The sequence below is a fragment of the Tamandua tetradactyla genome, chromosome 8 (genome assembly GCF_023851605.1).
Source record: "Tamandua tetradactyla isolate mTamTet1 chromosome 8, mTamTet1.pri, whole genome shotgun sequence".
In the NCBI taxonomy this organism is placed as follows: Eukaryota; Metazoa; Chordata; class Mammalia; order Pilosa; family Myrmecophagidae; genus Tamandua; species Tamandua tetradactyla.
Window position 1 is genome coordinate 96,228,489 of NC_135334.1, and position 14,311 is coordinate 96,242,799.

Sequence of the window (14,311 nt, forward strand, 5' to 3'; positions counted from 1 at the left end):
TTGGGCCTCAGTTTCCTCATTTCTACAGTCTCCAAGTGGACGATTTCTTAGATTAGAGCAGTGGTTCTCTACTCTGGCTGCTGCACAGTAGAATCACCTGGGAAACTAACAAATCAAAACTTTGCTCAGGGCGCTCTGCAGATCCATTAAATCAGAATCTCTGGGGATGGAGACAAAGCAGCTGTGATTTTTAAAAGTTCCCTAGATGTAACCAAGAGTGAGAACCACTAGGCTGGACTTCGCCCACATCCTGTAATTAGGCTGCCATCAGTCATTCTTGGGCTGGAATGCCCACCTTCTTTTTTCCTGCAGTCCCTCAACGGCCAGTTCTGCAGAGCTGGTGTCTGGAAAAATCCCATGGTAACTACTTGCAGATTCACAACTAACAATAGGCTGCTGGAAGGGCTTCCTAAAAGGGGTTTCCAATTTAGGCAAAGTGCATTTTCCATGGTGCGGGGGTTCTGGAATGCAGAGATAGCTCAAGGCTATAGGTCATCCTAGACACCTGCTTGTCCTTTCCAGATTATGCCTGGGAGGGAGGTCACTTTCAAGGAAACGCCCGCTGGAGGGGGCTGTTGCCTTGATTCAGTCTCTATGGGACTCCTGATTAGGGAGTTCCCTCAGGGACTACATGGGTCACAGTGATCTGTGTCCCTGCAACACATCCTTCCGTTGGGATGATGATTCCATCCTCACCCACTAACTATACCTGTTAATATTTGTGCAGCATCTTAATACTTACTCATAATTAGCATTACTAGCTGTGTGCCAACCCCCCTGTGAAACCATTTTCTGTATATTACCAATCTTAAGACGCACAACATGCCTATAGGTGGGTTCTGTTATTATTTGAGTATCACAGGTCAGAAAACTGGGGCTCAAGATCAGAGAGTGGGCTTTGTGGTAGACTGGGATTTGAACCCACGTGTGCTTTCTCCCTAGGCCACAGTCTTATCCAGCAACGCGCAGCATCCTACCAAACAAAGCAGCTTTGTAAACAATATCTCCTTTATTCCGAACAACAGCCCTGTCGGTTGCGGGTGACATGATCACTGTTGTGCAAGTGATAAAGTGGACGTTAGGCCTCGGAAGAAAGCCTTGTCCGTCGCGAGGTAGAACCAGCCCAGGGATTGGGTCTCATGACGCCCTGCCCCACCCTCCTCACCCCCTACTCTGTCTGGCAGGTTCAGTCCCAGCACAGTGATGACCTGGGTGCTCCCTACCCGAAGTTTGTGGTTGAAATTCTCCGGGGTAAAAAGAAAGCCGATCTGAACAGTAGTTTGACTTAGTGATTCCACTTCTGGGAATCTATCTTGAAGGGAAAGCAGAGATGTGGGTAAGGTCTAGACAAGATTGTTCATTGTAGCTGTATTTACAAATATAGGAAAAACACTAGAAATGTGTGGCAAAAATTCAAATAGGTATCGAATAATTCTATGGTTCAGAAAATTATGGTGCATGTATAAGATGAAGTTTTTTAGTCCACTACAATGAATATTCATAAAGCATGGGAAAGTCCTCATCTTATATTAAGTGTAAAAGCAGGATTCCAATTGATACTGTAATGTTTTCATTATTAGCGGTATGTTATGGATGGAAAATATATAGGGAGATAATACACAAAATGTTAACAGTGACGAATTTGGGGCCATTTCTTCTTTTCTATCTTTTCTATCGTGGGCATGTACTTATTTTACAGTCAGAGAAAAAATATAAGTATACACACACAGGTGTGTATGTGTGTTTATATATGTATCTATATACATATTAATTATTTGGGTTTATTTTTTTTAAAGCAAGTGGAGCATGTTGACTCAGCCAGGCATGTGGCATGTAGGTAGGGGCACAAAAGACAGGCAGGCCCTGCCCCTAGCTTTGTGGAGTTTCCAGTATGCCTCACAACAAAGCAGAGCAAGCACATTATACTGTTAAGCTCCTAGTGAACTGGTACCAACCATAAATATTACACAAGCTCCTAGTAGAGCGAGATAATGGACATTTTTCACTCTGATTATTCCCTGAGAGTGTATGGACAGACTGGGCAGATCTTATCTCATTCTTAGCCAGTGCTAAAAAATTTTTTTTTTGGTTAAAAAATGAGGTGTCAATCTCTATTTCTCTTTGTTCAGCCTCTCCATCTGTTTCTCCCTATGTTATCTGCATATGAGCCTGTTCCTTACTGAGGCCAGCCTATCGCTTATGGACATATTGGTCCTTTGGGGTTCTGGGGTGACTTAGAAAAGATCACAGTGACCTGACTCACAGATATTCAGGCGGCTTTATAGGCCCACTGTTCTGCCGGACATGTCTGGAGTCCAGAGCACAGATGTTTCCAGGCTCTCTCCCAAATGGACATTCTAAACGAGGCTTGTACAGGAAAAGACAAAACTCCTTCCCCCCAGTGCAGGGTTTCACAAATGACCTTCCAGGTTCACCCTGTCCCCCACGACCCCATGAGCACCCATATCATATGACAGCCTAGCAATAGGACTATTGCCAGGAGAGAAGGGATAAATCACCTGCCATTGTGCTCTTCAGTCACAGCGGGGAAGATGTGTGTCCCATGACCTTCTCAGTGCTTCTGCTAACATAGGACCTGGAAGTCCTATTCAACATCGAGACACCCACCCACGTACCGCTGCAGCCCCTAGAGAAAAGCCTGTGTGCAGGGGTTGAGTTTGCCGGATTTCTAAGGGGCAGCTTTTAAGAGATAGGGTAATTGGGCCCTCCAGGTATCTGTTATGGAAAGCGACCAATCTGCGCTCGGCCAACTGAGACCAGCAACTGTTTTGTGAGAATGGAAGCTAGCTGAGGTCACTTTAAATGGGAACAACATAAATACTATTTCTATTTCTGGACTAGCTTAATTTTCATTAGAACTTTAATTAAATGATTCCTTTTCTCCCTGGTCTATCATGTGCTTTCATTTATTAATAATTGCCTGAGTAAAGAGAATCCCATTCCAGCGCCTTCCAATTTAGCACGATCGTTATCACTGTTCTTTGTTCTGGGTTGCTGGGCCGCGGAGCTCTCTGATGCGAGAAAGCCCCACGTTCCTTCCGTGGCAGGCCCCGGGCGCTGGGCGCTGGGCAGCGTGCTTCTGTCGCCTGGTGGTGGGAAGGGATATTGCAGGACGCAGGAGGCTGCGCGGAGCCAGCGTGGGAGCCCTGCCGCAGTGCCGCAGGAACCGTGACCTTGCACTGCGGCGAGCAGCGATCCTGAGACATCCAGAGACGCTCTCTAGGGAAGCAGCCTGCGTGCTTCACAGCGGCAGTTTTGGAAGCAGGCAATTTGGCATTTGCCCACGTGGTAGTGATCTCTTCAGTCTTCGGGGATGGACGTGTTTTTAAGCAGGAGGGCGGGAAATAAGTCCTGTGTTGATTTACAGATGAGGGGGATATGGAGGGTGCTTTGTTATCATCCGGGTCCCTGCTGGGAGAATCAAATGCCTACTCAGTAAATATTTGATAGTTATTAGTTCGGAATCCCCCTGAAGCTCCCCGCTCTTTGATTAGATCAAAGAAGACAATATTGGATAGGACGGTACTTAGAAGACTCTAATGCAGTGGTTCTCAAGGGGCATGTGTGTGATTTTCCAAGGAGCATTTGGCAATGTTTAGAGACATTTTTAGTCGTCACAACTGGGTGGGTGTTTCTGGCATCTGGTAGGTAGACACAATAGATGCTGCTAAATATCCTACAATGCTCAGGATGGAGCCCCAAATCAGTGGATTATCTGGTCCAAAATGCCAGTAGTACAGCTGCTGAAAAATCCTGGCCTAAAGAATTATCAGAGGGCTAGAAGTCTTAATTGATGTTGTTTTCATCTTTATCCAATATTCTGGGATTTTCTAGGGGATGCATGGGAGGCAGTATGCAATTTATGACTGGCAAGTAGGCTCATGGGAGATGATGTTGAGTACTGGAGATGCCCACCCATAAAAAAGAAGGACAATGATTGAGTTATAGCTAAAATGTATTGAGTACCAGCTGTGTGTCAGGCATTGAGTGAAACTTTTTCATTATGACCTCAGTTAATTTGGTCCTTCAAAGAGCCCTGTGAACTAGATACAACTCTTACTAGAAAACAGAGCCTTGGATAGATAACAGAAACCATCTGAGCTCTTAGATCTTGTTGAATTCCTGAATCCATAGTCTTACCCACTTAACTATTCCATAAGGGGCATAAATTGGGAGTTCACATACCGGATCTAGGCTGCAGATGTTTTTTATTTGGTCTATGGTATTTTTAAAAACTTTGAACTTCTTGCCAACGTTTGAGAATAGAGAGATTTCATGGAAATATCCAGATTTTCTGCATCTTTTGCCAGGACATCTGGAAAAGCATGGCATTGATTGGCAGGAGTACACTCTTGTTTGCCACAGACTCCCCCACTCCTTATTACATCCATTTTATGCTTTCCTCATTTATGTCACTGGTTTGACCTCGGTATATGTTTGAGTTTGTGATTCCTTCTCTTCCACTTCACAGCAAAGCAATTAAGAGCATGAACTTTGAAGAGTGACTGCCTGTTTGCATCCCAGCTCTGCTATATGACTGTGGCAAGCAACTGAACCTCTCTGTGCCTCAGTTTCCTTTTCTGTCACATAGAGATAATAACAGTACCTACCCCATAGGGTTGTTGTGAGGCTTAAACAAGTTAATGCATATAAAGCCCCTAAATAGTGCTGCAGACATGCTAAGCACCATATAAGAATTATTTATTGTTATTTTGATTATTTATGTTCTCTCTTTTTATGAAATAATGACTTTTGGGATTAGTCCTGATGGATCCTATTTAAAATATTTGTTAATTGTTCTGTTGATATTTGTAAAGCTATCGGAGAGGAATTGTAAAATGATCAGAAGGGCGTCAGCATTTTCCTGTTTAAAATGAGGATAATAATGTGTAACTTGCAGCGTTTTATGAGGATTTCATGAGATAATTATTAAGTGCCCAGCACAATACCTGCCCTCTAAGGCTCACATGGCTAAGTCCCTTTCCCCGTCCCTTTCCCCATGCCAGTGTAGCTCAGGTTTTCTCAACCTCTGCACTATGGACATTTGGGACTGGATATTCTTTGTCGTTGTTGGTGTGTGCGTGTGTGTGGCGGGGGGGCAGGGGAAGCTGCGCTTTCAGCCTGGGATGTTTAGTGCCATGCCTGGCCTCTGTCCCCTAGACACAGTAGCCCCCTACCCCCACCCCTCAGATGTGACAACCCAAAATGTCTCCAGACACTACCAGATATCCCCTGGGGGGAGCAGGGTGCCAAATGGTCCCTGATTGAGAACCACTGTGATAGGTCCATGGTCCCTGACTCCACCAGCCCATGCAGGCACAGAAAGCACGGGGAGTACGTGACTTTAGAGGACTTACAGGGTGCTGGCTGTGGTGCCAGGCTGTGGTTCTGGGCCATCTTATCAGCAAGCCTTTTGGAGCTGCAAGAGGTCTGCTGATTTAATTAAATTTATTTCATTCCTACAAGTCATTTGTTGTCTGTGTGATTAACAGCACAGCTCTGGAGTCATAAGGATCTGGGTTTGAATCCTGACTCTCTTTCCCCTTAGCTGTGTGGCTTTGGTAGAGTTACTTAACCTCTCTAGCCCCTGGTGGTTCTCAACCAGGGTGACTTTGCTCCCTGGGAGACATTTGGCAATGTATCGTGGGCAACGTGGGCACAAGGGGGTGCTGAGGTGAATAAAACATAAATTCTGTGGTTCATCTACATGCACATCTCAAATAATACTTGCCCGAAGTTACTCTCCTATATTTGGCAACTATTTTTGTCTTTAAACTACTGGAGGCTGTATTTTCTGGGCAGCTTTCCCTACATTTACCTTCCATCCTCTCCTGAACAGATTCCTGTGTGGTCAGCGACCATCCCAAAATACAGATCAAGAACTCGACTTTCTGCATGACTGCTTACCCCAACCTGACCCTGGTTAACTTCACCAGCCAGGCCAACAAGACATTTGTCAGTGGGAGTGAAGAGTATTTCAAGTAAGATGGATTTTTTTTTAAAGTATAATTTTTGAAGCGAAACCCAGTGAATTTAATGGACATCCAATTTGCAGACCAGCGATGTGTGTGGCTCGAGGGATGGGCTCCCTCCTGTTGCACCTTCCTGATCTGCTAGAGTGATCAGGCAGGAACATTTCTTTCTTTCCTGGTTTGGCTTTGATTATTACAGATCATTGTGTCTCCTGGGCCTGGAAAGGAGAGCTGGCTGAGTGACGGTTGGTGGGAACAAAATTGGTGCTTCTGTAATTCATCACATCGATGACAAAAACATTGCAAAACTTTGAGCAAGTGTGATGTAATCAGAACTTCCAGTTAACCAGGTCTTTTTCCTCCCACCATCTACATTTGACTTTCAGGGCAGAGAGGCTAAAAGTAAGAAAACAAGTTCACATCAAAGATTTAGTTTAAAAAAAAAGTAATAACTTTTTTTCTCCCCACTGCAGTTTACATCTTACCTTAGTTTTGTATTTTCTATGTCTGTATTACTGGATGTTGAGAACTGAGGCTCAGGGATATTAGGAAATCCTCATTTACCCTAGGAAGATTTAGTAAAGTTCACAAAATTATTTTGTAATGAAGGTAAACGCAGACAGAGTTCACCAGAGGTAAATAAAGTTAATTCTCTAATTAAGCCTTAGGTCAAGGGTTGTAATGTTACATGTACTGGGGAGGCTGGCAGGGAATTTAATGAATGAAGCACAAACAAGTAATACAATAGAGAGTGGTGGGGCCTGCGGCAGACAACAGTGGACACCTGTCCCGTGTAAGGAAGCCCACTGTTGTTTGGCTCTCAATGATCACTGTCTGGTGGGAATGTGGGCCTGGTGCTGCCAGAGTTGCCATTTTATAAGAGAAGTTGGAAATTAAAACAGGATTTTTATGTGCTAACTCCCATTTTAAATGCTAATTCAATATAACACTGGGGGCCAAATAAAATGCATATATGAATTGGTCACCAGTTTGTAGCCTTTACTTAGATGGCAAGAAACTGTCACTAGTATCCCATATTTCACCCAATTGCAATTAATACCTATTTCAGTTTTTCTCTTCTGTGGGCACTGAAGGGGGACATGGTTGTCCCCTGCAGAACAGAGGGAGGGAGAGTTAGGTTGCAGGATTAAATAATCCTCTTTAAAAGATAGTTACCATGGAGTTGGGAGGGGGTGGACCTTGAATTCAGTCTGAGCCCCGAGAAACTGAGTCTGATCTGGTGGGCAGTTGGAATCTGATCATGCATCTGTACGGTTAGGTACATTGTGAAATGGTTTATGGTCTTTATTAATACTCTGGACCCAGTCTCGGCTTCCAAGAGGAAAGGTCCTCCAGGAGCTTTTGGGACTCATCCGAGGACCTTTATGAAAGCAGGGAGCAGTTAGAAGGTGAGCGCGCTGTGGAATCGCTGACTGGTTTACTCAGTTGGGGAATGAGGACAGGAAGGTCCCTTTCATTGCTTGGGAGATAGGGTCCCCAGGGTTTTGCCTTAGAGCCCAGTTCTGTTCCACCCCTTAGTCATTCCTACTCAACTTTTGAGTCCAGGTCGCTCCAGGGCTTGAGAGTGAAAGAGACTCCATCGCCACAGGACTGAGATATCCCTGATTCTGAAAAGCGTGCTTGTGTGCTGCAAAGCAGCCTCTCAAGGAGGCACTTGCTCACTGGCTGGAGAAGAGCATACCCAGCTAGACCAGGAGTGAGACTGCTGCCTTCAGATCTCCTGGCAGGACAGATCTTTCTAGGCTGTCATTTCTGCTGCCCTGGAGCATCTGGATTCTGGCGGGCCCTTTGCTCAGGTTCACAAAGTCATTGGAGTTATAGCAAAGCCCAGAGGTACAAACACAGCAGTTGGTACAGGATGGCTGTGTGGCTGGAGTGTTATACAGTTGAAGGGACTCCCTGCCCCTGACATTGCTTCTTGTCCTCAGGAGTGAGGCTGCCCACTCGCCATCCAGCCAGGCTCCAAGCTGCCTGCCTGGTGGGGGACTTGGCAGGGAGGTGGTGATTTCTTCAGCACATACATGCGTAGGCTGCCAGTAGCTGCGGCTGATGACCAGGCGCCACCTTCTGTTTGCAGCAGGTTATCTTATCTTTGAGTGGGTTTCTTGAATCAGCCCTGATAATGCATTTTCACCAATCTCAGCCTCAGACCATACCCAGTGCAACACAACTTGAACTAAAATGAGAGCACCATTTTTAGTCATGTAGCATAAGCACTTTGTACTAAGTGGTAATTTAAATAAATTTTAAATTATGCAAGTAATTTCTGAATACATTCTCATAAAAGAGTAGAGCAAAACAGAAAGAAAACTAGAAATTCCCTTTTGACAGTATGGTTTCTATTGGTGACCCTATTAAGAACACATCAGCTTCATCACTGCTTGTTGAGGGGCTGTAACGGGCTCCCTAGCGCTGTTGGATTTGTTGTACTACACACCACTGGGGTAGTTCCAGATGGCAGTGGAGCTGACACAAGTCTTCAGTTGGGGCCCTGCTATATGCAGAAGCCTCGGAGTGCATAATTAAGGGCAGGGTAAATCCAGTTGGCCTCTCTGCAGACAGCTGAAGGCGAGGACGGCTCAGATCAGCAAATCCTTCACAACCTGAGCTGATCGTGTCTCTGATGGGGATATTGAAGGGTTTGCTGGGGTTTTGTTCAAGGCTTCTGGCTGTGTTGGGAGATTAAAGCCAGCAGGCTGTCAGCTCCCTCTCTCCTCCCTCTCCCTCCTCTTTCCAACTCTTAGGTATTTTGTGCTGAAGATTTCTGCAGGGATCGAATACCCTGGTGAGATCAGGTGGCCACTAGCCTTCTGTCTCTTCCTGGCTTGGGTGATCGTGTATGCATCCCTGGCCAAAGGAATCAAGACCTCGGGGAAAGTAAGAACTTTTATTATCTAAGAGAAAGCGGGTGGCTGTGTTGTGGAGCAGGCGCAAAAGAACTGGGAAGGGAGGCAGGGGACGTGGGTGCTAAATCTTATTCTGCCTCTGAGTAGCTGTGGAGCCTTGGGCAAGTTACTTCACTTCTGCCTGGAAAAGGGGCATCAAAGCACCATTTTTAGAGGGTTGTTTTCAGGATTAAACAAGAGAAATGAATATAGAGTTTCTGACATAAGTTACCATGTTAGTTTCCTTCTTTGCCTAACAGGAGCTGCCACCTCTCCTAGCAGATGGAACCTGCCTGATAGGCTCCAGGAACTCTCCCTAAATTCTAGAATTAGTACAGCTGGGTTTTATTTTGTTTTTGCTTGTTTTTTTGCCTCTTGGATTGCCAGGTCAGTTTTTGCCTCTGCCAAGAAGCTGAAAAAGGATTGTGGAAATAATATGAAGTGGATCCTTTCTCCTCACTACCAACTGCTATGTTCTCTGCTTTTCAGGTCCTTCTTTCCGCCCTCAGCGTAACACCTGCTATCCCACGTGCTCCTGGCCAGCCCCCACTGAAGGTTTAACCAATCACTTCAATGCTACCCACTAATATTTGATCACTCCAGAAGGCGTTTGCCGTTTTTAGAAGGAAAACTGAGTGTTTTTATGGCCAAAGTAGAATATAATGGTGGAATCCTGCACTGTAGACGGTGGAGTTGAGATTTTGATCCAGTTGTTCAAACCAGAACTCACTGTGGTTACATATAATCAGACAATTCCAGAAGGGTCAGGTCTCTTGGGAGTCTCGTGGTCTCATGCTGCTCCGTTCCTCCCAGGTGTGTTTTGCATCCCTCACCCGGCACCCACACCCGGCACCCACTAACCACATAGACCAATCCATCTTCCTCCTGGGCACCTGGACACCCTCCTGGGTGCCTTTTGGTGACAGCTCCTTCCCGTGCCCTCCCCATGCAATCTAGTATCACAGACATTCACACGGTGGACGGTGGAAGGTTTGTCTGTGTTGCTTGAGGCAAATGGTGCACTTTAAGTCACACAGCATGGGGGGAACCAAGCCAGCTAGAGAGAACCAGACTGGGAGTGAGGAGGCTGGGCTTCTAGTCTTGGTGACTTCTCGTGGTGTTTGCTGTATAAGATTATCTCCACTCGGGCCTTGGAACTGAGTTTCTAATTTGCTCTCAAATTTGTTTAGTGCCAGTAAATGAAAAGAAAATTCTCTTTATCTTATCACATATCTTTATCTTATCAGGAGCCCTCAACTCCCTCTGCCCTCTAGTGGAGGCACTTGGACAGAGTGACTTTTAAGGCCCTCCAGCTCTAACGTTATTCTTTGTGAACATTTTCTGGGTGAGCTGGGAAGCCACTATTCCTCTCTGACCCCACTTTATCCTTCTGTAAAATGAAAGCTGGGTTTGGGTGGCCCCTGACAGTTCTGCTGGCTCTGAGTTCCACCAGACTGGATGGATTGTTTTTCGAGAGTAGCAGGAAGGTGGTGAAAAATTAGTATGCCCCGTACAACAGTGCCTGGAGTGTCCTGAGGTTTTTCTGGACATCCTGCCTTCCGGGACTTGGGATAGGAATTCTGTGGTCTCCAAAGGGCCCAGCCAAGTGATCGCTCAACAAGAGTAGCTAGGCATTTGCTTTACCAAAACCTCACTGGCAGGACTGTCACTTCCTGCTGGAGATAGAGACACAACAGTCTCAGCCATGATCTAAGTGGTCAGGCAGGTCTCTAGCTGGATAGGCTAGAAGGTGTGATCAGTAGGAGAAGAGATGATAGGCGAGGAGGGTGAGCACGTGGGTGGGTTGGTGAAATGAAGAAGGAAGGCCGATGGCTCTAGAATCAGACCTACCTGTGTTCAACCCTTGGCTTCCTCCCTTTCTAGTTGTGTAACTCTGGACAAGCTACTTGATGTTTTGAACCTCACTTTCCTCCCTCTAAACTGGGGATAACAGTACATACCACAGAGGGTTGTTACGAGGATTAAATGAGATAATGCATGCAAAAAAACTAGCATACGGGCAATCCTTAATGAACATTAGCTCTTTTTGTTTTTATTATCATAAGAGTGATGTATTGTGTGGAGTAGGAATTTTGCCACTCTAACAGCACAGAAGATGGTGAGGAAATGGGAAGAGAAAGGAAGCTCTGTTGAACACTCTCGGTGAGCCAGATACTCTGCTAACTGCTTTGCATGCATTAGTTCATTCATTGTCACAACAGCGCTGCAAAGTATTACGTTTGTTAGGGAAACTAAAGCTCTTCCGAGTAGAATAAATTGCCTGAGATCACACCAGCTTTTAAGTGGCAGTGGTGAGATTCCAACATGGATTTGTCTGGCTTAAAGCCTAGATTCTTTCCATCATCCCACATTCTCTCCCGAGGAGGGGATATTAGGAGTAGGTGGGAAGTGCAGGATTATGGAGTCATCATTTCATATAGTGGGGGTAAAGGTCCCCCCCGTGAATGGGACCCTTGCACTCCTACCGGGCTCTCCTGTCTTTAGTTGTGTGATTTTGGGCACGTCATTGGATGCATTTGGACCTCAGTTTCCTCATCTGCAATATCAAGGGCTGGAATAAATATTCTCTATGATCCTTTTTAGCTCCGATAGTCTGAATTTTGGGGATGGTGTTACATCCACTTCTTTGTGCTGGTTTGGTCCTCAGTCCTTAGGATTAGATTTTATGGCCTTTCTGCAATAGGAATTTTAAAGCAGATATGATCAGGTAAAAATTCTTTTGTCATATCTGCCAAAGCTTATTTCTCTGCTTCATTGAGAAAGGTTTCCAACCAGGGATCAATGATAATTTTTTTTTGTAAATGAAGAATGCCCCCAGAAATAATGAATCACAATTTATTACCCTGCCCTGGACTCTGCAGACATTAATCATGGAGCATTATTTGGGAGCCAAAGTGAATGCACCACAGAAGCGCTTATTATCACAGACTCCTTTGTGATTGAAGTTCTGTGAACACTGTCACTTCTAACAGCGGTGTGCCCTCCTCCTGCTGCAGAATGAGCTCGTTACCTCTTGTTTAGGCCTGTGAGACAAGAGTGGCTGACTGCTTTCTCTGAGGCCAAGCCCTTTGAGCAGCTAGAATTCCAAAGGCAGGGGCGACCAGCAGGCAGCCTCAAGGTCAAACCCAGCCCATCTGACCTCAGGGATGCTCAGCCTGAGAGTTAGGAGAAAAAAAATAAAAAGCTAACCTAATGACCTGGCACAGGCTGGTGGGCGGTACCACCTGTTCAGGGCTCCTGTGGTGAGGAGGATGCCGCGAGGTGCCAGGCCAGCAGGCTCAGATCAGCTCGTCAATGCCACTCCTGCCAAGTGTGATTCATTACTGCTCACTATGGCAGTACATCCTAAAACAGGTGCATTCTGAAGCCCTCCCATCCCGATGTGAGGGGACTAATGGTGCATAAAACCTCCATGTAAACCTGGTTCATATTTGAGGCATTGCCAGTACTTATAAAGCCAAACTGTGGACAAGTCATGCCGTTGCCATCTACAAAGTGAATCCTCACACCAGGGCCAGGGCCTGGGTGAGACAAGCATGGTGCCTAGGACACAACATTTAAGGTGGCACGAACGCTCAGGTCCTTGCACCTGAAGAGTAAGTGCCTCCTTAATTTTGTGTCCAAGGTGTCCCCCAGCCCTGTTGTACATATTTCAGATCATGTGACTTATAGCATTGCATTAGTGGAAAGAGCTTAGGCTTTGGAATTAGAAACCTTCAAGTTTGGATCTTGGTTCAATGGCTCTGGGAGACTTTGAGTGAGCTTGTGAGTTGCTTAACCTGAGCTTCAGTTTCCTCCTCTGGAAAATGGGACTGATAATACCCGATCTATGCAGGGAGCTCCCAAATGGGCACATCTGAACAGTTTCTGACATCAGATGGGAGCCATTGTCTCAGCCCGTTAGACTGGTGCCAGTCTCAGCATTTCCCTCTGGTAGGCCCCTGTTGCCTAGGCCATCTCCTCTCCCTTGCCTCCTTCTTCCATCCTTCCTTCCCACCAACCCAGATGGTCCTTCCCTCTACCCACTGGTGGGTGGGGAAGTCAGACTGGTCAGGCAATGCTTGACCTCCTTGTACGGCCTCCTCACCCCACCCCATCCAATGACCAGGAAGGCCTGGGAAGGCCTGGGCTGGACTGATGATCCCCTGGGATGTCAGATGCCCTCGGGCTTCATAAAGTCTGCCTATGGAGGGAAAGGAGAGAAGCAAGCTTGGCAGAAATAGGAGGGAGCTGGTAACTGACCCTCCCTAACCCCCCTTCCCTAGCAATACAGGTTCTTCAGGGCAAGGAGGAGGGGAGAGACTTTGGCCGGGGTCTCCTGTGGTCAGGGAAGAGGCAAGCCCCGTTAAGTGGTAGCAGCTGTGGAGAGGGAAGGAGGGAAGGATGCCAGTCCATCTTTCTGGCTGGGTCTGCAGCCAGAGAGAAAGAATGTGGCCTTGATGGAATAATCTGATTTAGAGGAAGTAGTAACTCCTGAGCTTTCCCTGGCCTGCAGCCTTCTCCATCTCAGTGGATAGCAACTCCACCCTTTCACCTGCTGGGTAGAAACCTTGGGAGTTATCCATCACTCCTCTCTTTCTCTCACACTCCGCATTAAATCTGTCAGGAAATTCTTTTTGCAAAATATATCTGGCGTCTCACTGTTTTTCACCACCTCTACTGAGCCATCGGCATCCCGGGCCTGGTGGCTTCCATGGTCCCCTGACAGCTGTCCCTGCTTCTGCCTTTACACCTGCTTACAGCGCAGCGACCCGGTGACTCCGTTAAAACGTTGGGTCATCCTCTGCCCAAGTCCCCATAACCACTCCCCGTTCCCCACAAAGTAAAGGCCAGATCCTGCTAATGCCCCATAAGGCCCTGTGTGTCTGCCCCAGCCCCCAGCCCCCCAACTTTCCCCTCCTACCTGCGCTCCCCTCTCCAGCTGCACGGCCCTGTCCTTTCTTAGGGCCATTCCGCTGTCTGTTCCCGCTGTCCAGAGTGTTCTCCTACTGGCTGACTCTCATTTCCTTCAAGTTTTTGCCCAAATACCAATTTCTCGATGAAATCTTCTCTGACTACCATCTTAACATCTTGTCTTCCCAGCCGTCCTCCCCAGCGCTCCCCATCCCCTACTCCACTCTACTTTTCCTTTCCCAATGTATGTATCCTTCTAATAGACTGAGTTTTTCTAATATATTCTAAATAATATTTGTGTGATTGTTATTGTTGCTGGCCGTATCGCCAGCTGGAATATAAGTTATTCAAGGCCAGGGGTCTTTGTTTTATTCGCTGTTGCTTTTCAAATGCCTAAAACCGCACCTGACACAAATTAGGTGCTATAAATATGTATGTGCATGTGACATATATGGATATATTTATTAGAATAAATGAAGTGACTCCAACAGTTATATG

At 46.3% G+C, this 14,311-nt stretch overlaps 1 protein-coding gene across 1 annotated transcript in view; it reads left to right on the forward strand.

Moving 5' to 3' along the window:
• Positions 1 to 14,311, forward strand: part of SLC6A5 (solute carrier family 6 member 5) — a 49,181-nt gene that overhangs the window by 8,145 nt on the left and 26,725 nt on the right. Inside the window, exons 5-6 of the mRNA XM_077114224.1 lie at positions 5,861 to 6,002; positions 8,759 to 8,891. Coding sequence (XP_076970339.1) covers positions 5,861 to 6,002; positions 8,759 to 8,891 — 275 coding nt within the window. The remainder of the gene's footprint in view (positions 1 to 5,860; positions 6,003 to 8,758; positions 8,892 to 14,311) is intronic.